This window comes from Euprymna scolopes, chromosome 2, assembly GCF_053919585.1.
Source record: "Euprymna scolopes isolate OS-2025 chromosome 2, ASM5391958v1, whole genome shotgun sequence".
Taxonomy (NCBI): domain Eukaryota; kingdom Metazoa; phylum Mollusca; class Cephalopoda; order Sepiida; family Sepiolidae; genus Euprymna; species Euprymna scolopes.
This window is the reverse complement of record NC_136483.1, coordinates 106,514,082-106,538,313: the sequence shown is the minus strand read 5'-3', so window position 1 is coordinate 106,538,313 and position 24,232 is coordinate 106,514,082. Positions and strand designations below refer to the sequence as shown.

Below are 24,232 nucleotides of genomic sequence, written 5' to 3'. Positions count from 1 at the left end.
ATGTTCGGGTTGATCCATATATGAAACAACCGTAGTCTAGCTTTGAGCGGACTAGTGCTCTGTAAAGTTTAAGGAGTCCCTGTCTGCACCCCAATCGGTATGTGCTACCACTCTCAAAAGATTTACAGCTTTGTTACATTTTTTTTTCAGATAGTTTATGTGTGGGATGAATGTTAACTTTTTGTCAAATAAAATCCCTAAGAATTTGTACTGGTCAGTAACGGGTATGGGCATTCCTTCCATGGTTAGGACAGGATCATTATGCATGTTCTTTAGTTTGCAGAAATGCATGCATTTCGTTTTTCTTTTGGAGAATCTAAATCCATTCTCTTCCATCCATCTCATTACTTTGTTTAAGCACAATTGAAGCTTCCTTTCTATTATAGATATATATCTAGATCTACAGCATATTAGGAAGTCATCCACATATAGGGAGCAATCTACCCCAGGGTTAAGGTTTTTTACAATGTTGTTAATTCGGATACTGAACAGGGTCACTGACAGTATACTCCCTTGAGGTACTCCATTCTCTTGTTCTTTCAAGTCCGAGAGAGCTGTGCCAACCTTTATTCTGAACCGTCTATTTTTTTAAAAATTTTCAATAAAAATTGGCATTCTGCCTTTTAGTCCAAGCGCCTTCAGATCCCTTGTAACACCGTACTTCCACACAGTATCATAGGCTTTTTCCATGTCAAAAAACACTGCTGTTAAATGTTCCTTCCTTGCAAACGCTTCTCTGATGAAGGTTTCAAGTCTGACTATGTGGTCTATTGAACTTCGGTTTTTCCTGAATCCTGTTTGAAATTCTGTAATAAGATTCTCTGTTTCCAGGAACCAGATTAGTCTTTTGTTTATAATCCTTTCCATGGTCTTACAAATGCAGCTTGTTAGAGCTATTGGCCTGAAATTCAATGGATCTGAGACGTTACTTGATTGGGATTGGATGTTTGAGTTTTCAGATTTGGGGATTGGTATTATTGTGGCCTCTTTCCAGGTCTCGGGTACGTTTCCACTGGACCATATAATATTGAAAATTTCAAGTAGGTATTTCATTGAGGTTTCTGGAAGTTTTTTGAGGATTTCATATGGAATTTCATCGGGCCCTGTAGCTGTGTCATGGGATTTGGTTAGCGATTCTTTTAATTCAGGCAAGGTAAGAGGTTGGTTGTATTTTTCAGTATTTTGTGATTTAAATAGAATTTTCTTTTTCTCTTCCTTTTCTCTAATCTTTTTGAATTTCTCTGTTTGTCTGTCACATGATGAAATTTTTGATAAATTATCTGCCAGGTTATTGGAAATGTCTTTTTGATCGGTGTATATTTTGTTGCCTTTAGAGATGTGGGATATTGGTGTACTACTACACTTTCCTTCTATTTTCCTCATCATGTTCCAAACTGTTTTTGCCTTGGTATTCACATTAATTTTGGATATATAATTTCTCCAGGTTGTTCTTTAGGATTCCTTTATGATTCGTCTGGCTTTTGCTCTGTTGTTTTTGAAGAAATCCAGATTTTCGCTTGTTGGATACTTTTCGAATTTTCTCAAGGCAGCTCGTCGAGCTTTGATGGCTTTTCTGCATTCTTTTGTGAACCAAGGTTTGTTGTGATTGTTGGTTTTGGTTGTTTTCGGTATGGTATTATTTGCTATGTTTGTGAGTGTTTTAATGAAGTAGTTCAAATGGTCATCTTCATCATTCTTTTCGATAATTAATTGGTTTTTGCACTGTTCCTGGAAGTCTTCCCAATCCGCTTTATGTAGGTTCCATTTGGGTGTTTTTTGTTCAGTGCTAGTACTTAGACTTTCCAGGATGATTGGGAAATGATCACTCCCACAGGTGTCATTGTGTACTTTCCAGTCATAGTCCATATATATGGAAGGATCACATAAGGTAAGGTCAATGGCGGTGAAAGTACCTGTTGCTGGGTACATATAGGTGTAGTTTTGATTATTAAGGAGGCATAGATTATTTTTATTTATTATGTTTTCTATTTCTTTTCCTTTTCTATTTGTTTCTTTACTTCCCCATATTACATTGTGACTGTTGAGATCTCCTAGTAGAAAAAAGGGTTTAGGGAGTTGTTTTATTAATTGAGTTATCTCAGTTTCGTTGATTGTATCTTTTGGAGGGATGTATATTGAGCAAAGTGTTATAGTTCTATGTAGAGTCACTGAACTGCAATTGCTTGCAAGTTTGTGTTTATATTTATTTGTCTTTGAGGGACTTCATTCTTCACAAGTATTGATGTGCCTCCAGAAGCTCTGTCCGTATCTTTATTTATGTAGTTGTAAGATGTGTAGTGTTTTATGTTGATGGTATTATTTTCTTTCAGAAAGGTCTCCTGTAGACAGACAAGTGCTGGGCTCATATTTGTTATTAATAATGTGAGTTCATTTTGGTTTGCTTTTATCCCTCTGATATTCCATTGTAATATTTTGTTCATCATTTGGAATTGTGTTCAACTTCCATCGTCTCCAATCCCTCAAATCTATTTTCTGTCGGAGTCCCTGTTCGAGATATAGATCGGGATCTTTCTTTTCCTGTTTTTGTTTGTTTTTGTTTTTTTGTCTGGGGGGATTTTTGATTCTTTTCTGGCTTGTGATGTGTTTGATGGTTGTTCGGTTGTTTTTGTAGAAATGGTTTGTGGTTTTGTTTCTTTTTGTGGTTCAGTAGTGTCTTTACTTAATATTATCCTTGGATTGGTTGCAGACATTGCACTATTCATTTTCCTCATTTCTTCTAATAGTTCTTTCATTTCCTTTATTAGTTTGCTTAGGACATCAATTTTCTTGTCAGTTGTATCCGTTACATGTATATGACCATTTTGATTGTTGATTGGATTAGTTTTTTTTGTTGCATCTGCATATGTTTTAGTTTCGATGATTTTCCTGGCCTCTGGGTAGGATATATTCTTTATATGTTTTAGTTTGGTCACTTCTTTTTCTCTTTTCCATATTTCGCAATATCTAGAGCCAGCGCCATGGTTTCCCAGGCAGTTGGCACACTTGAAATCTTTTCTGCAGTCAATGTGTGGGCCACTTTCTCCACATCTTCCACACACTGGTAATCGTGTGCACCGATCTTGATGGTGTCCAAACTTCTGGCACTTGAAGCATTGGAGGGGGTTTGGAATATAAATTTCTACATTTATTTTCATATATCTGACTTTCACTTCTTTGGGTATGGTGAGGGAATCGAAAGTTAGTATATATGTATTGGTATTGATTTTCTCACTGTTTTTTTTAATTTGAACTCTGCGAACATCTAACACATTCTGTTTCTGTAAGTTTGTCCGGATTTCCTCCAAGGGACAGAGTGCAAGTTCGTGGCTTTTCACTACTCCTTTGCAGGTATTTAGGGTTGGATGTCTGTAGCATTTGACTTTGATGTTTTCAAATAATTTTAGTTTCAATATTTCTTTAGTTTGTTCTTCGTTATGGGTTTCTATTAGTAGGCTGCCGTTAAATTGTTTTTTAATAGACTTTGGTTTTAGAGTTTTAAGATTTTTTTCAATTTTAAAAGGTGATAGTTTGCTCAAAGGAGTTTCCTCCATTGATTCTATTACTACGAATGTTGAGTTCCTTGGTTTTATCGTCTCTTCGTCAGAGCTACTGATGTCAGAGACATCAGAGTGGGTTCTCTTTGGGTGGTTGGGTGGTTTTTGGGAGGAATAAGCCATATATTTTGTTTTCTTTTTTCGTCATCTTTGTTCCCCACCCACCTCGGAGTCCTATTTGGGAAGAGCCTGGGGGAAAACCCATTCGCCCAGCCTCTACAGGGATACAATGATGATATAACCGACTTTGGTGGTATCATAATGATTATCTGTTCTCTCTTGATATTGCTATGGGATCTGTAGCAATCCTGAGGGGTTTACAGCCTCATCATCGATATTCACACCTAATCGATTGACCCTCAGCCACCGCTTTCCATCATATATTAGGGAGTAGGGTTATTTGTAATGTGTTGTATTAGTAGTGAGTTTTTGGAATGGGCAATATATGGTGGGGCTTGGCGTGACTGGCCGATTGGTCGGATCGGGCCTCTCCGACCGCCCGTCTAATCGAAGTAAGGGCCAAAGTAATGTGTTGCGGTGCCTAAACTTCTATGTATCCTGGTTTAGGTTCGCTCAATCACCAGGATCACGTCCTAAGACTTTACGGGTAGCAACCCACGGCTAACTGGTTGCCCCATTGAGGGATTTTTACCCTCTGCAGGGGGGCAGTCGGTTTGTTCTTATGCCCTACCGACAGGGCAAAAAAATAAATAAATAAATAGATAATTTAATAGAATATATTTGTTTTCTTTTTCTTTCTTCTTTTATTGTTTCTTTTCCTTTTTAAAATCTGTTTCTATTTAACCCATAGTTGGGACCCTAACAGGTACTACCACTCCGGGTCAGGGTGGACCTGGGAGCAATGGCAATTAAGAGGTGGCTCCACACTCCCCAAGCCCGTAAGCTGGACATCACCATCGGATGTAGCTTAAGGTCATATCCAGGACCGGGAGTAAGGTAGGAAAAAATAAAATAAAAAGGGGGGGGGAATAGGCTGTTGTTTTTGTTTTTGGTTTTGCAGAACATAATTAAGTTTTACAAAAAAGATCAGAAAACAAAAAAAAACGTCAATGTAGGTGCATTTCGTCTCAGGAAGCCACAGGGCAGCCTGATCTGGTAGCACCAGAATCTACAGCAGAGAATCCTAACGAACCCGCATTTCTCGAAAAAAACGCGACTGTTTTTGCAGAACTGATTCAATGCTTAGACGATAGAAGTCTGTCTCTGATTATAAGAGATGCATTGGACGATGGACGGAAAGCATTGAACATATTAAGAGAACATTATTTATCAAAAGGGAAACCGAAAATTATATCACTATATACAGAATTAACGTCTCTGAAACGTAACGAGGATGAAACGATTACCAGCTACGTTATAAGAGCAGAAACAACCGCCAATGCCTTAAAACTCTCTGGTGAAATAATAAGCAATAGCTTGCTGATATCAATGACCTTCAAGGGACTTCAAGCCGATTTTAAACCATTTACAACTGTTATAACTCAGAAAGACAAACCCATAAATTTCAGCGAATTTAAAGTGTCATTGCGCAGTTACAAAGAGACTAATCGTATGCTCGTGGACAATAATAACTCCAGCAATATTATGAAGTTCAAAAATGCTTCTCGAAAGCAGACACCACCAAATTACGCACCTCACCACAATGTGTTCCCCAAAAGTAATTTTCCAAAAAAAAAAAAAAAAAAGAATAAAATTATTTGCTATAATTGTGGACGACCCAACCACAAAAGTTTTCAATGTCGATATAAACACTCTAAAATAGACTCTGTAAAAAACATTGAGAAGTTTGAGGAAGAACATACATTTCTATTCACATGTAACTTTGACAATATAACAAACGGTAAAAATCTCCTTGTAAGCTGCAGTGCTACAGCGCACGTTATCACCAAGGAATCTGATTTTATCAATTTCGATTTAAACTTTGATCCACAAAGTCATTTTGTCAAACTTGCCGATGGTAGTCAAATAAATGATATAGTCTTCAAAAGAGGCGATGCTAAAATATCCCTAAAAAATAATAAAGGCGAAATCTGTAACTGTATTCTAAAAAATGCCCTGTTCATACCATTTAAGCAAGACATATTTTCCGTGCAAGCTGCAATTACACAAGACGCGAATATAAAATTTGCCCAAAACAAGTCAAAATTGATATACCCTAATGGAACTGTATTTGACATTAAAGAAAATGGCCGACTATATTATTTAAAAAGTATGGTTCCCTCAAAAACTGCCTGTTACGACTTAGAAACCTGGCATAAAATTCTAGGACACTGCAATAAAGCTGATATTAAAAAATTACCAAATGTAGTCGAAGGCATGAAAATAATACCTTCAGACGATTTCCCAAATTGTGATGTGTGTGTACAGGGGAAAATGATAAAAGATATAAGTCGAATGCCAGACAAAAAAGCTATGAAAATTCTCTCACTTGTACATTGTAATTAGCAGGTCCGATGGGGAGAAATAATCTAAGGTATGTTTTGAACTTTATTGATGATTTTTCCGGTTAAATTATAGTTTATTTTCTAAAAAACAAATCCGACACTATCCTCGCCATTAAGAAATATTTAGCTGATATTGCCCCGTACGGTTCAGTAAAATGTATTCACTCAGACAATGGGACTGAATTTACTAGTAAAGACTTTGAACTTCTATTAATTAACCGCCGTATTAAACACGAGAAGTCTGCGCCATATTCCCCTTTCCAAAATGGTACTGCTGAAAGGGCATGGTGAACCCTTTTTGAGATGACAAGATGCCTACTTATCGAATCGAAATTAGCGCATAGTTTATGGACATACGCTTTAATGGCAGCAGCATATATCAGAAATAGATTGTTTAATAAGAGACTAGGAAAAATGCCGTATGAAGCGTTTTGCGGTGTAAAACCTAAAATGAACAGAATGCATCTATTTGGTTCTGAATGTTTTGCATTTCTAGAAAATACCGGTAAACTAAATACTAAAAGCGAAAAAGGTATTTTCGTAGGTTACGATAAAAACAGTCCAACATATTTAATCTACTTTCCAACCCAAAATGCCATAAAAAGGGTTAGATATGTAAAATTCAATGATACATTAAATTTTAAAAATGGCGATCCAGTGGAGGAAAAAGTGAAGAAATATTACCTAGCATCTTAATCGATCACAATGAAAATATTAATAACGACGACAATTACAGTCGAACTTCTGACAAAAATATTAAGCAGACACGTCGATACCCAATAAGGGAGCGAAAAAGGCCAGACTTCTTACAAACTGAAAAGATACAAGATTACACCGTGGATTACTGTTACTCGTTGAACAGCGCACCGGAAAATTATAATGAGGCGATTAATTCAGAAAATCACCAAGAATGGAAACTATGATATCCAAATTGAAAGCTTTATCTGAAAATAACACATACGAAATAGTGGCAAAACCAACAGATAAAAATATCATTTCTTCACGCTGGGTTTTTTAAAAAAAAAAAATCACAGCTTCTGACAGTGAAAATTTTAAAGCAAGTTTTGTTGTAAAAGGTTTTTCACAAATTTCTGGAGTGGAATATTTTACAACATTTTCACCAACACAAATTTAACGACAATTAGAATTTTATTACAACTTGCTGCTCAATACAATTTAAAAATACATCAAATGGATGTAAAAAAAATGCTTATTTAAATGCTCCGATTGACTGTGAAATTTACATTTACCCTCCAGAGGGATTTAAAATGAAAAATAAAAATTGGGTGTGGAAATTAAATAAATCGTTATATGGACTAAAACAAAGTGCACATAATTGGAATTTAACACTCCATAATTATTTAGTAGAACAGGAATTCAAGCAATGTCCCGTAGACGTGTGCATGTATACCAAAAATGTAGGTAATAAATTGTTGATTTTGTTTTTTTGGGTTGACGATATATTACTCGCCTTAAACTGTGACAACACTTTAAAAGATGTTAAAAATGGATTAAATAAAAAATTTAAAATGGCCGATCTTGGACGACTGTCATGGTTCCTCGGTATAAAATTTACCTGTGAAAATGAAACTATAACTATGAACCAATCACGACACATTGAAAAAATTCTGTTCAAGTTCGGAATGCAAGATTGCAAGCCGCGTTCAACTCCCGTTGAAATGGACATAAATAAAAATATAGGAACCGAAACAAAATCCATAGATAATCGAATATATAGGGAAATGGTAGGCAGCCTCATCTACTTGATGACCGCAACTAGGCCTGACATATGTTACACTGTAACAAAGCTATCTCAAAACTTATCGAAACTGACAATTAAGGACTTTAATCATGCAAAACAAATCCTTCATTACCTAAAAGGAACCAAGGAACAATCTTTAATATTTAAAAAATCTACATATCCTCTAAATTTAGAAGGCTTTTCGGATTCAGATTGGGTTAACTCTGAGTATAGAAAAAGTATAATGGGGTATTGTTTTAGACTGTCAAAGACTGGACCTATGATCTCTTGGAAAACTAAAAAGCAACAAATTGTTGCTCTTTCTACTTGTGAAGCAGAATATGTGGCTCTTACTCATTCCGCGCAAGAGGCAATTTTTCTGAACACTCTTCTAAAATCTATTTTAAAACCAGATCTAAGTAAAAAACCTATAGTAATTCATTGTGATAATCAGAGCAGTATCTTATTAGCAAATAATTCTATGATTCATCAAAAGTCGAAGCATATTGATATCAGATATCATTTTATAAAGGATGAAATAAGAAAAAAATCTATTACTCTTATGTGACGTCTGAAAATAATATAAGCTGACATTTTCACTAAGCCTATAAAAAGAATAAAATTAAGACATTTTTTAACCAAACTTTTTGGAATCTAATTATGAATAAATCTCTTTTCAGAAACCCAAAAAGAGAAGCATGAACAGTCAAAATCACACCAAAAAAAAAAGAAATTTGTAAATTGGCACGACGTTAAACTGCGACCATTTCTACCTTACTAACCAAATTAACGAATTAATAACTAACATAATGTTTCCAGTTTTTGTTAAAAAAAAAAGTCACTTGTTAAAACCTTTTCTTTGTAAATTTCCTATTTGTCAAATAATTCCTTTTTGTATCTTTTTATTGGCAAATATTTGTTAAAAAAAAAAAAAAGAAAAAATGTATATTTGTGAATTTTTTTGCATATGTTTATATACATTGTAAAAGTATTCTATTTGTATGTTTATATATATTTGAAAAGTGTTTATTTTTATATGTATAAAAAAAATGGCTTTTTGCACACATTATACCAATATATTAATAATTCTTTTTGACCAATGAGAATAAAGATAAATTTCCCCAAAACCAGAAAAAAAAAAGAAACAATTATCTTATTGGTTTATTCTTATTTGTTCATTTATTTGTATATTTTTATTTATTTATTTATTTATTTTTCTTTCCTTTTCTCAAGTACAAACCAAAATTGAATCTGAAAGGATTTTTCCATTATATCAAAAAAAAAGGCGGGGGGGGTGACTCCTAATGGGGTTAGAGATTTAATTGCTGCCTACTACAGCAATATGTGGCACAAGGCTGAAAGGTGGGGATCCAGCAAGCTCCCCTAAAGGAGGGGCACTCCTGCAATTGTAAAAATTGCCTGAGTAACCCCGTCGACATTCCCCGGTTAGGGTGCCTCAGGCAGTAAGCGATAAACTTACTCCACCAGAAACCCCAGTGGCAAGGCCTGGGAGGGTGGACCTCCTAGGTATTACATAGGTGGTGTACCTCAGTCCGACAGGTGCTGGGCCGGTTTCCGGCCCCTCACCTGTCGGGCTGAATGTCAAGTAACGAATCCTTGACGAGTACTTCTACCCTGTCTCCCTGCAGCCGAAGCCACTAGGAGACCTTCCCCATCACGAGTAATGAGGGGATGTGACGAATGGATTCGCTAATCATTTTTATAACCACCGGCTGTGCTAAACAACCAATGAAAACCTTTCAAAATTATTATAAAAATTGTTGAATTTTGAATTCAATCAGTTCGCCGTTAACTACGCCACGGACTGCATTTGATTATTGGCCACCATCTTGGTTATTGCCAATTACTGATCTGAACTAAGCTGCCATCTTTGTTACTGCCAAACGCATTTGATTCTTGGCCGCCATCTTAGTTACTGCCAATTACTGATCTGAACTACGCCGCCATCTTTGTTCAACATAATGTCTCAAAACTTAACAGCTTGTAATCTGAAAGTATTCCAGTTTCTGAATCAAATGGAATTTGCCAATTGGATTAATTCAGGATTACAATCTTATCCGAAAAAAAAACGGGCTTAAAACAATAAGAAGCAACCCATGCTACTAAAGCAAATATATTGTATTCCCTTTTGAACTGATAAATTCATTGTAAATTTTTTTTATCCCTTTGTTATCTTATTCTATAAAGTTGGTTGAGTGTATATGTGAGTATATTTATCATACAAGTGATTGTAAAACGTAAAAAATAATATACATGAAAAGTATTTATAAAATGCTTGCTGAATAGGTCTGGGAGGTTGGTATATGGATCTGCAGAATAGATTTCCACAAAGGGGTCAAGGAATCCAGAGTAAGAGTCGGACTTTTACCATCCAACTCCGCAACTCTGAATATGTGCAATTATAATCATGCAGATATTCTACATGATTTATATTTGCGTAATATTTGTATAAAAAGATTATAGTAAACACAAGTCTCTTTCTATATATTTATGTATGTGTATATGTATTTGTTTAAAAAATTTTGTCTACCAAACTCCTCCGTCAGTTTTTGGTCTACAGACATGAAACTTCATATACAGGGTATTCGAACCCATGCAAAACTTTAGATTTGGGTTTTAGCTAGAGAAAATCGGTGCAAAAGTTTGAAAATTTAAAAAAAAAAAGGAATTTGCCAGGTGAAGGTCGAATGACGGCGTTACAAATATGCATGCATAACATAATAGTTATTGGTTCATGTTTTAATTTTTAGCCTTGCAGCAAACATGTCTTCATAGCTCAGACATTAACGTCAAAGGAAAATGTAACTCGTAAGCTAAACGTTTTAGTTTCGATTCTTGGTGGTGGTGCACAAGTAATTCTTTCTTTTTTTTTTTAACTTTTTAATCATTACTATATATTGGGTTCAATATAATATAATAATAAATACGAAATCTGCATTAATCAAAATATCATATTTAAGCATATTTTATGACCGGGCAATGCTGGACTGCCTGCTAATATATGTAGATATATAAATCCTATGTAATCTCTAATACAAAAGCATGTCTTGTGTTTGTTTTAATATTTATATGTATAAATACCTGTGTTTTTGTAGCAACAATAATATAGTATAAACGTCTTTCCTTAATGTCCAACCCTTTCAGGCGCAGAAACACAAATCTACGGAATGAGGATAACAACGTTGCTTCTGCAGTTGCTACTCCTTGGTGTATTCTCTACCAAACCCTACACCAAATGTGTATGTCTACAGTATTTGAACCGAGTCAAATTTGTTGTTCTGTCTTTTCTGATTTAGTTTCAATAATTTCGTTTCGACACGCGTTCTCCCAACACGCTGTCTTCCCACTCACCAGTGGTTTCTTTCCCTTCCTCTTTTATACCCGTTCAACAAACTCCCTCGCCTCTAATTTGCATATCTCACACATAAATTTGCATGACCGTCATACATATAAATGCAACGTCAGCATTTTGTCTTTTTTTTTTTCTTAGAGGAAAAAAACACAAAACTTGATCTATTCAGGTAAGTTACAGTTTTCCCCCACAGTATGCAACCACCAAATCTTGCAGCTCTGGATGTCAGGGAGAAAAAGACTTCATGCAAACCAGGCAAAAGCACAATCTGTTTGTGCTCTGTGCAGAAGTCCAATTTGTTCAGCAACAACAAAATATTCATCAGCATCCGACTTAAATACTGTTTCTAATCCAAATAAAATGGCAACTGTTCTGATATTATAAGACTGCCTCATTCCAAGAGGAAGGCAAACAGGCAGTTCTGGCCAGGTACTGCATCAAAAAAACTATTTGGACTAAAGATCAGGAGGTAGTTAGGAAGTCAGCTAAACTGGCTAGAAGAAACGGCTAGTTTCACAACGTCATTATCTCTTTAAACCTAACAACTTGCATTTTATATGATTACAGATGTTTTTTCCAACTTCAATTGTACCCCTCCAATTATCAACCACAACTTTATAAAATGCAGAAATGCAAGAGAATATTTTTTATACTGTTAAGAGAAATTAAAACGTGCAAAATTTATCAAAAATTGAATACTTATTGGTCCTTAGTCAATAAAATTTGATTTTAAAGCTTTGTATTTTTTATCAATTTTGTAAGATATAATGTTAATATTAATTTTAGTGGTAATGGGACAATTCCAATATTTTCCCACTTCTGAGATTTAAATTGCAATTCTTTTTAAATATTTAAATATTTAGCTATAGAGTTGTTGTTGTTGTTGTTGTTGTTATTTTTAAATTTTGGGATTACCTGAGAAACACATGTAATATGTACATACTTTTTTGAAAATGTAAAAATATGCTAAATTCAATATATATTTATAATTTTATCATTAGTACTTTTTTTTTTTTTTCTCATCAGTTTGTTCAAGATGGGGATGGAGCATCCTACCAAATGCCAAACATTCACCTGCTAACTCAGATATTCCAACAGAGAGATCTTTCTGACCATCCCTTTAGGGGCAATTGTTTGAATCTCTCTTGCACTTGGTTCACCTGGTATATTTTTCAGGTAGTTTTTTTTTTTTTAATTCTTTTTCATGAGTCCAGTTGCTCCTATAATAGAAATCTTCCAGTTTCTTTTCATGTCATACATTAGATCTTGGTATTTCGTTTCCCTCTCAGCTCTCTTTAACCCAGCATTATTGGGGACATTAACTTCTACTAAGGTTGCTTCTTTCTCTTTGTTTCATATCACTATGTCGGGTTTTATAGTTAGCAATTGAACATTTTGTGTTTAATAAAAACCGTTAAAAGATTCGTTTTCACATCAGAAAATAAGATACAGACATTTCCAATTCAAATTAATTGTTCCAACAGTAGTTTTTAGAAATAGAAAAATTTTTTGCAAATTCTCACAAATAAAACGTTCTTTTTTTTTTCTTCCTAGCATCATTTTTAGAGGAGATCAAAGAAATTAATCTCTGTTATCCCCTTTTTAAACCCTAAATCCGTTACTGGTACAAACATTTTTGTTCTAACTTCACTGTTCATATGTTGGTATTGCAGGACTTATGAATACCAGACTTACTAGTCAAATATAATAACTTGCTCCTATTTACTTGCCTCCCCACGAGGGCAGAGTTAGACACAAGGTCGGTTTTTAATATGGGGGAAATCCAGCTCCCCAAAAAAGGGCACTCTGGATAGGAACAGAAACAAAAATTGCCTCAGTTTAGAAGGATTTCTCCTCCAATGATCGAGGTCAGAAAAGGTGAAGTGTAGTATCAGAACAGATACTACACTGTGATCTTGGCCAAAAAGGCCCAGAATTAATGGTTATTTATATTATTTGTGTCCAACTTGGAAACCTATATGAAATTTAGAACTGAACCCTTAATTTAATCTGTGGAGATAGATTATTCTCGTTCCATCAACCATAGCTGGGTAGAAGTGCTAATTATTTATGTTATTCTTAGATATTATCGTCTGTAGTAAGAACTGAATGATAAACCTCCAGAAGACCATCACTTAGAACCAATTGTTAATCAATGCTTTTAACCATAATGTCATATTCTAATTAAATAAAAAGTTCAGTTCTAAATTCGTATATATGTCCCAGAGTTCAAGTGTCGCTTTTCAAACTTGGGAACCTATATGTAATTTCAAACTAAACTCTTCATTTCAGGTGCAACTTTTCAAACTTGGGAATCTCTATATGTAGAAAGTCAGAAGTTACATCAACCGAACCACTGAAAATAATTACCAAGATGAATATAGTAGCTCAAATAATACAAAATACCAATCCTCATCATAAATAAAATGATTTTGTATAAAAAATAAAATAAAACAAATTCAATGATTTTGTATAAAAAATAAAACAAAATAAAAAAAAAAATAGATAAAAAAAAACACTTACTGTATTCATTGGAAACCGCTTAATCTCTGAGCCAATTTTGACCATGACTACAATGTCTCTGTTGAAGTCATCAGATGGTGAATCAGAAATTTCTTGCACGTCATCTTCCTCAATAATAATACAACTGTCATCCAAACATTGGTCATCAGGAGAATCAGAATGTAAAACTTTATCTAATTTTCTGTGAAACAGAAAAGAGAGTTAAATGATAATTTTAATTTATCAGTCAAATTTATCATTGAAATATACACCAGAAAAAGAAAACAAAAATCAGAAAGGATTATTGATTATCCACCCCCAACAGAAAATGCCACTCGTGAAAATTGTGAATAAAACTCACAATCTTTTATGTGATGTAATCATATTTGGTGCAAATAAACTTATAAACGTCAATCTATACATGACTTGTCAACCAATTTTCATTCATGAATGTCTGAGCTCTAATCTGTGGTCCCTCTTTGCCAAACTTTCATGAAAAACACTCGTCTATCTGCAAAATTTCCTCCACTATTTACCTAGATTTCATGAACAAAGCTTCTTTCTTAGAACTGCACGCCTGTGGAATTTTGTTCCATTTTTCTGATTTCCAGCTGATTACAATATGGTAGTCTTCAAGTCCAATGTAAACAAGTTCTTGATGAGCTGTCCCCTTAAGTAATCCAATTCACCAAATTTTCACTACTAACAATTACTACAATATTGTCCCATTGACTACCGTACACTCACTTAATAAGTGGTGACTCATTTGTAAAAAAACATTTTTTAAATAGTTTTTGCGGGACTCTCATTCAATGATAAGCATAAATAGTTGGTTGTTTTACAGCTTATCAACCCTTTTCAGGTTATTTAATGTCGAATTCAGTCATTTTGGAAAAATGCTTTTGTGCTTCAGGTTGTTTATATTTTCAAATATTTATTCATGGTGTTTGGTTTGGTTGTTTAACAGCTTACTGACCCTTTTCAGGTTCAATCATTTTGGCAAAAGTTTTTATGCTTCGAGTTGTTTATAGTTTTAAATATTTATTCATGATGTTTGGTTTCGTTGCTTTCTAGAGGAAAATTGCTTGTTTTGAGTTTTGCAGAACATGGTTGAGTTTTGCAAAGGGAAAAGAAAAAAAAAACAATAACATCAATAGTACATTTTAGGTCAGACAGCGAGTATCTTCAGACAGCCTAATCTGGCAGCACGAAAACAAACCAACAGAACATGCAAAATTGCCAAGATTCCAACGCAATTCTCTCTTGACACTGTCTTAATTTGGGCTCTGACAGTGCTTTTTAATTTAGGAATAATCTGTTGATTGTTTTGGCAGTTATTCCAAACCAAAATTTTATTTTCATGATATTTAAAAACTTTGATTTTTATTTAGAAATACTAGCCTGGATGCGCGGTGTTGCCCAGGTGTTTGGAGGTGTGTGTTGAGCAAAAATAAAAAGTGGTAGTCGGCAAGCAGGCTCGAACCTTTACCACAAAGGAGGAAATAAACGTGAAAAAAAAAAGGCCCTGACGTCTTTGCCATTGCATCCATCGTCAAACCGGAAGTGGTGATAGTTAATCTAGTCAATCGAAAATACTGGCAAAAAAAGCGACCCCTCCTTGTAGAAAACTGCCCAGTTGAGGGTAAAGGAATGAATGTTTTTGGCAAATTTTTCGATATTTGTGTCCGAAGGGTCGAGCTTCAAAATGCTACCGTTCTCATTAAAATCTGTCGCCTCTGTCAAAAGTTTTAGGCAGACATACAAACATACATACATAGATTTAAACAGACAGGTGAGATTTACATTATAGCTCACGTTTCTAAATTTTGGAGATGAGAATTGATAATTGGAATTATTTGGCTTATTCGAACTATCATTCTCATTTTGAGTGTTATTCGTATGTTTTGGCCTTGTGGAACTATGGCATAACGGATAAAGTACAAAGTAAAATTCAGTTATAATTGACATTCTTCTGGAGGTTGAAGGCTCAATCCTCTGTGCAATTGCAACGATTTATTTAAGATTTCTACCTGGTCATGGCTGACAGAACAAGAGCATGAAACCCCCATGGATTAAATAAAGGGTTCCATTTAAACTTCTGTGAAGATGACAGAAAGATTCCAGATACAACTGAAGAAGGTCAGAGGTTACATCGGCCATTGTGTTGTGCAACTAACACTAAGATAAGAATAGTAGTTCAAATAATCCAAATAATGAAATATAAATTAAAAATAAAAAACAGAATAAGTTACGAATAAACTTACTTATCAGTCAACAGTGTCTGCGTACATCCAAAATTATGAAAATACAGAGTAGAATTTGAGAAAAAAATAAAAATCAGTTTTTTTCTACCTCCTGTTTAATTGCATACAGAAACAATGCCATTATGATGCATTAAGCCAGCATGCTGTAGAAGATTATCTGCCTTTTCCTAATATAAAGATGCTATGTGATCTTGAGGTTCAACGTTTGCCGACTCCAAATAGTAAATCAATAAGCACTTCTCTATAACCCCCACCCCCAAAAAAAAAACAAAAAAAGAAAGAAAAATCTCTATGATGCATGTACCTATCATGGAAAGAATATATTGTACACCAAAAATCACATAGTTTTATTTTTATAAAGAAAATTATTTGTAAACGAATTTGGAGTTTTTACCATGCCCATACCCTCCCCAAATTAAGAATTTTCTTTTTTTAAATCTCACAAGTTTGGATTATTTGGAATTATCTCCCTTGTTCCTTCAGGCTGTTTTCAAGATGGTGTCGTGAGATCATTGCTTATAGTTTAATCATAAAAAATTTAATTTCTTGTTTATAAATTTTCTTTATCAATTTACATGATTTTTGGTGCATGATATTTTGTTTGTGTGACAGGTATGTACTTCATATAGATTTTTCTTTATTTTATTTTTTTTTTTTTCTGTTATAGATGGGAGGAACTTTGGACCAGCACTAGTTAATTTTATTTATTATTAAATCTTGACTAAACATTTTTCCATAATTTTTCATGTACAGGGACTGATAAGTATATTTATAAGTTTTATTGTTATTTTATTTTTAACTGTAATATTTCACTTGTGCATCAAATCTGAATAAGAACCACAGGTGTAACTAAATTATAAGAGTGAAATTCAGAAAATGAAAAAAATTGATAAAAAAAAACAATGCTATCTATATACAGGTTGGAATGATAAAATTGTTGCCCTAGAAAAGACAACATGATTCCATTTCCATTTGATGAAAACCTGTTTTCTTTTTTTTTTGTTGCAGACCATCTACTAGTTGGCCAGTTGTGTACAAATCCCAAGAGCAATAGGAGCTTTCTATCATGTTTGAAAGTGACACAATGTTCAACGAGTGAGATCGTAGATGCACTGCTGTACAACTCATGCTCTCTACCGATCCAAGCTATGATAACAGGACCATTGCCAGCACCCTCAAAATGCATCACTGGATTGTCACGGATAACAGAGACATGCCCAGGGTGATGAAAACAAAATTTCCGGACACGGTTATAGTCTTTGGTGAGGTTTCAAGTGAAGGCCACATCATGCCACATCACATCAAGTCGGCTTGAAAGTCAGCACCAAAGTGTACTTGGATGTGCTGAAGAGTGTGGTGATACCCTGGTGCAGTCAGGTGGCCGCTGGCAGACTGTGAGTGCAGCAGCAGGACTCAACGCTGGCTCACAAGTTCAAAGAGACCCAGGTTTCGCTTCAGAAGGAGTGCTACGACTTTGTATCCTTCTCTCACTGGACTCAGCTTTTTCATTTATATAGATACCAATATGGACCAGAATCCAACTTAAAATTATATCTTTATTCACTATTAGAGTGTTTATCCTGTTTAGTAGTTTTGTAGCAGGTGGAGGGAGGGGGAGCTGTCATTTTTTTTTGTTTGTTTGTTTAGTGATATAAGTAGTGATAAAGAGTTTGTAAGAATGAAATATTTTTGGTATCCATCAGACGCTGATATTCAGTGCCAAGTCGATGGCAGATGCTTTTGCGCTGCACACAGAAATCCCATCTGTGAGGCTTTTCTTTATAATGCAACAAACAGATACAAACACACATTATTATAATATTTTTACTGACAATAGCAACCATGTAGGCAAAACACGTGATCCACAACCCTGTGCATAGAAAAAAAGTAATAAACCCCTGAATCTACAATGTGTAAAGTTGTTTCACTTTTCTGGTTTTAATATGTAGACTGCTACATGCAACTGACATGTATTTGACAATTATCCTGGAACATGCTATGACCAACAGCTAGCATAAGATCAGGGGGGGGGATTACAACTAGTAGAACCATTACAAGAGAAAGAAAAGGAGAAGTGAACAGACATGCTGTGTCTAGAATTACCACTACAGACTACACTTTAATGAGACACACACAACTATGTTTATGATTGATATTTGTAACATCCCAACAACTAGATGACATATCCCCTTCAGTGGTTAAAATAGCAAAAAGGTTTTTACGTCGTTGATAATGCTATACAAACATAGTGACCACTTTTTTCTGTTATTGCAGTCAAATACAGAGTACATGGTTAAAATCCACAATGTTTTCGGGTGTAATGAAAACTGCAAGTTTGGGAGGACAGAATGATTGTCGGATTTGAGTTCAAAAGATTAACCTTAACAGATGGAAATAACGAAACCATATGATTTTTGTAGAAAGGCAATTCTTTCTCTTTCTGGTTAGACACTCAAGTTAAACAAATGCAAAAAAGATGTCATCTCCACTAAAAAAAAAAAAAAAAAAATAGTGGAAATAGGGAGTGAGCAAACAGTGTTAATTAGATCGAGCATGGTCAAAGCAATCTGGCCATCTTTCTCGGATGCAGTAGCTGATATTTTAAAAGAATATATTTCTGATTTTTTTGTAATTGTCCATTCTGTTTCAAGTAGTATATTTTTTATTAAACTAACACTCTGCATTGAAATTGTGATTATGTGATGTCAGAAAAGGGCTGGGTTATCAACCAGTGTATATAAATTTTTATATACAACACAAAAATTGTAGCGCATATAATAAGCGTACATATTAATTAAAATAAAAACATGTTTGTAACCAAAATGCACTGAAATTTCAAAAGTCGATGACTATCAGAGCATCCATATAAAAAGATGCCATCAGCATTAAAAAATGAAAACAGTGGGACAGGGAACAAACACTTTAAAATGGAGCATAGCCCAAGTGCTCTCTCTCTATCTCTCTCTGATACAGTAGCTGATATTTTAAAAATATATCTTTTTGGTTTCTTGTAACTGTCCACTCTGAAGTAATAAATGTTCCATTAAACTAACCCTCTGCATCCGAGTGAAATTGTTGTGACTATGTAGATGAACTGGGTCATTACCCATGAAGATTTTATATTCGTCTGTCGGAAACTAAAACTACACTTTTTACAACTTTTTGTAATGGAATGGCTCCCAGTCAAGGCATGAAGCCACCTGATCTAAGCTAAAAAATACTACTTCAAGGTCAAAACTTGCATAGGGCAAGTGTTAGATGGAATAAATTCTGACAGCCAAATAAGCAATTCTTTTTGTCAGAAACATCAGTCCTGGAATGTTAAGAGTAGAGGGCAAAATATGAGAAGCAGGAGTTATTCGGCTGACGAAAGTAAAACTAAGATCCGTTTTCTAATTAATAATTGAAATTGTACTTCCGTTACCAATGTCGATTTGCTGTCTGTCGGAAGCCGGAATTATACTTTTACTTCTATTAATGTACTATTGTATAATCTTTCAGTACTATTAATAAAAGAAGGATTGATGGTAGTGTATCATCTGTTTTGTGGTAATGTTACCCCCTCCCACACTCTCGGGAGATATAACCTCCTATTTGGGGAAGGGGTAACATAGTATTATGTGGTAATGACACAATCTTTTCTGGAATTATCTCTTTCTTTTTGGGAAGTATAAATTTTTATACACACTATAGAGAGCAACATTCTAACACACATAATAAGTATACATGTTAATTAAAATAAAAACAACTTGTTTGTAACTAAAATGTACTTGGAAAGTCAATGACTGTCAAAATGTCCATGTAAAGAATTGGATATTCAAAAAATAATATGGAGCATTTTTCATGGTGGGATGTATACGAGTAAACAGATGTGCATCAAATAATTTTATCAAGCAAGATTTTAAATGCATTTGATGAGAAAAACTTACTGTATACTTGACTGGATCTTGTTCAAATTCTTTGTTATCTTTGAGAAAGAACGAGTTCGCATCGGTTTTGTTCTTACAGGGGAAGGGGGTGTGGGAGGGGCTGGAGATTGGCTGCGAGGAGGTAAAACTTCCTGAGATCCTGGAAAACTACAGAAAAGAAAACAAAAAGTAAGAAAACAAAATTTAATCTATATATCTATAAAAGTGAGAATGTGTGTGTGTGTGAAGACAATTCTTGACCTATATACTCAACGAATTTTTGATTTACAGACTTGAAATTTGGTATATAGGGTATTCAGACATGTGGAAAATATTTACTCAGTTTTCATCCGGAAAAAGGGCTGTTAAGGGGTCAAAACTAAAAAATTGGTAGTAGGCCCCATTGGATTTCTATCTGTTTGTCAACAGATTGCTTATTTTAAGAATAAGTAGGTTTGAAAACACTTTTTAAAAGATCATGTCAAGCTGGTCTAATGGTTATCATACTTGACTCACTGTCTTTAGGTTTTGGTTTCAATCTCAGTTTGAGTATTTTTTATTTTACTTACAAGAAGTGAACTGTTTAGAAAAAATATAACACTTGCATGCACATGTCTCAGTTTCTGTTTTAATTAAAATATAATACACTAGCATTTCAGCCCGGCGTTGCCCGGGTGTTTGGAGGTGTATGTTGAGCAAAAAAAAAAACGGTCAAATTTTTTAACTTTGACCCCTATTATGGCCCCTTAAAATTTATTGTTTTGGACTCAAATCAAGTTATTAAGTTAGATCCATGTCCAACAAGGAACCTATATCTAAAATTTCAAGTGTTTAGACCCAAAAGTGGCGGAGGAGTTTGGTAGAGTTCTTAAAGGTCAAATCGTTGAACTTTGACCTTTTAACAGCCAAATTTCTGGCCGAAAAGCGATCATAAAGATTTTCCCAAATCTCAGTACCCTGTATATCTAATTTCGAGTCTGTAGACTTAAAATTGACAGAGTTATTGCGTAGGGAAATGTACACACACAGATACACACAAACACGTTCACTTTTATAGATATATAGATTAAACAAAAATATATACGTATGCATAATATATGTGGAAACAATTTTGTGTTTACTGTAAACTTTTTATGCAAATATTATGCAAGTATAAATCATATAGAATATCTGCATGAATATAATTACACATAATAGTTAACTAAAGATGATCATCCCATAAGAAAACCGAAAAAACTAATAGGGAATTAATTAAAATGGATGTTTAAAAGAATATGCAAATTAGCTAGATCTTTTGCTAGTGAATGCAATTCCACAACCCATATATAAGAAAATTCTATTTTCTTTTTAAATAAATAGAAAAGAGGGTTTTTAATATGAATATCAATACACACAAAAGGAAAACGAATTTATAGAAGTATAGATATGCATATTTCACAACTGGGCAACGCAGGTGGCCTGCTAGTATATATATAAAAATAATCCTTATTCTGAGATTTTATATTTTAAACAAACAATATTTATTGCTCAAAATTTAATAAAAAAACAGAAAATAGAGAAACTTAGTCACATTTTTGAAAACATTATTTCACAAGTTTAATTTGAAAATTTAGAAAACCAAATAATGTTACGCAAATTTTTAAAAAAATTTTTCTGAGATTTTTGTTGTTAAAGCAACTTTATTGATGGATGAAGATTTTAGTATTTTTTTTGCTTTCATTTTGTTGGATCCTTGTCGAGAGAGAAAGGTACACATCCAATGTTTGATGACAGTTGTAAAATTCGAATCGATGTGGGTTGGGTGATTAGCACAAATTTTGAATAGAAAAACATGGTTACATCTTTGAAAACATTATTTCACAAGTTTAATTTGAAAATTTAGCAAAATTAAAATAAAGAAACACACTAAGTATCCTCCTATGAATGAGTTGTTTTAACAATGAAAGTCTCAGGAAAAAAAATTATTTTAATCGTTTAATAAAAAAAACATTAACATTATTCGATTTTCTAAATTTTCAAATAAAACAGAAAATATTGTTTCTTTAAAATCTGCACAAACATCCGTTTTCCAACTCGTAGAGCAAATTTTCCTTAATTTTACTTTTCAACTGTTGATAAATTCTGTTTTTTTTTTATTTTCATAGTGGTTTGTGAAAATTGCCACAAAATATGCTATAATTGCTAGAAAATTTTAAAAAAATTTTATTACATTTAAAGAAATAGCAAATAACCATAACAAAAATATATCAATCCTCATAGTTCTCACTCTACAATTTATATTAAAGCCATTCAACACGTGCTACCATGTAAAATGGATGTTAAACAGAATGTGCTAATGACTATTTGCCTTTCTATCCTGTTGTTAAAAATATAAAGGAAAATTAAATGTTACCTACTGTAACAATATATATATATATATATATATATATACACACACGGCACTGTAACGTCGACAATGGTTTTCATTAGATCATCAAAGTTAAGCAACGTTCAGTCTGGTCAGTATCAGATGGGTGACCAATTTAGGAATACCAGGTGCTGTATGTAGGAGATTGTTGACACCCCCTTACAAAAGTCACAAAACCTAACATCGTCATCTCCCTTAACAGGGATATACACGAGACTGTGGACCGGATATAAATTTTATACTTCTATGAAACTATGGAAGCCAGTTAAATTTGCCTCAGGTTAGTGCTGCTTTGTGTGGATACTGTAACAATGGAGAAAAATACCAGCTTTGAAGCGTGTGAACTGTTTTGCATGTTGAGCACTCGATTCTTGGTCTAAGAAAGACCTTGTCTTTACAGTCAATTTATTTGCATATGAAGAGAACAACTACCTTAAGAAGGACGAATAAAGAAAGACAGGCAGTTGAATTTTTGGCAGCTGAAAGAGGACATTGGAGCTGAAATTTGTTAGTGGTCATTGTGATTTCGTTGATGAAGAGGAGTTACATTTATTTTCTTACATGATAATGAGCAACTTCTCTGAAACATAAATAATCAAAACATTTCTTACAGGACAGCAAAACAACTATCCCAAGAGCAGCAACACAAACGGCATTAAGCTCAAAAGCTGATCAACAAATATGAATGGGACAAATAATGAATTAAGACAATTAATGAATTAAGACAAATTATGAATTAAGACAAATAGTGAATTAAGACAAATAATGAATTAAGACAAATAGTGAATTAAAACAAATAGTGAATTAAAACAAATAATGAATAAAGACAAATAGTGAATTAAGACAAATAGTGAATTAAGACAAATAGTGAATTAAAACAAATAATGAATTAAGACAAATAGTGAATTAAAACAAATAATGAATTAAGACAAATAGTGAATTAAGACAAATAGTGAATTAAGACAAATAATGAATTAAGACAAATAATGAATTAAGACAAATAATGAATTAAGACAAATAATGAATTAAGACAAATAATGAATTAAGACAAATTATGAATCAAGACAAGTAGTGAATTAAGACAAATAGTGAATTAAAATAAATAATGAATTAAGACAAATAATGAATTAAGACAAATAGTGAATTAAGACAAATAGTGAATTAAGACAAATAGTGAATTAAGACAAATAGTGAATTAAAACAAATAATGAACTAAGACAAATAGTGAATTAAGACAAATAGTGAATTAAGACAAATAGTGAATTAAGACAAATAGTGAATTAAGACAAATAGTGAATTAAGACAAATAGTGAATTAAGACAAATAGTGAATTAAGACAAATAGTGAATTAAGACAAATAGTGAATTAAAACAAATAGTGAATTTAGACAAATAGTGAATTTAGACAAATAGTGAATTAAGACAAATAGTGAATTAAGACAAATAGTGAATTAAGACAAATTATGAATTAAGACAAATTATGAATTAAGACAAATTATGAATTAAGACAAATTATGAATTAAGACAAATTATGAATCAAGACAAGTAGTGAATTAAGACAAATAGTGAATTAAAACAAATAATGAATTAAGACAAATAATGAATTAAGACAAATAGTGAATTAAAACAAATAGTGAATTTAGACAAATAGTGAATTTAGACAAATAGTGAATTAAAACAAATAGTGAATTAAGACAAATAGTGAATTAAGACAAATAGTGAATTAAGACAAATTATGAATTAAGACAAATTATGAATTAAGACAAATTATGAATCAAGACAAGTAATGAATTAAGACAAATAGTGAATTAAGACAAATAGTGAACTAAGACAAATAATGAATTAAGAAAAATAATGAATTAAGACAAATAGTGAACTAATACAAATAATGAATTAAGACATACCGATAATGATTTCTTTACATAACCAGTCACTACTCCAGATGCCTGTGTACCATTGATTGAAAAACAAATTATTTGGATAGTCCAACATGGCTCACTTTACTGTCCTAAATGTTTA

At 33.3% G+C, this 24,232-nt stretch overlaps 1 protein-coding gene across 1 annotated transcript in view; it reads right to left on the bottom strand.

The window, feature by feature from the left end:
- LOC145294074 (NFATC2-interacting protein-like) overlaps positions 1–24,232 on the bottom strand; it is a 76,307-nt gene that overhangs the window by 21,014 nt on the left and 31,061 nt on the right. Inside the window, exons 5-6 of the mRNA XM_080141107.1 lie at positions 19,829–19,975; positions 13,657–13,837 (exon numbers count right to left, since the gene is read on the bottom strand). Coding sequence (XP_079997233.1) covers positions 13,657–13,837; positions 19,829–19,975 — 328 coding nt within the window. The remainder of the gene's footprint in view (positions 1–13,656; positions 13,838–19,828; positions 19,976–24,232) is intronic.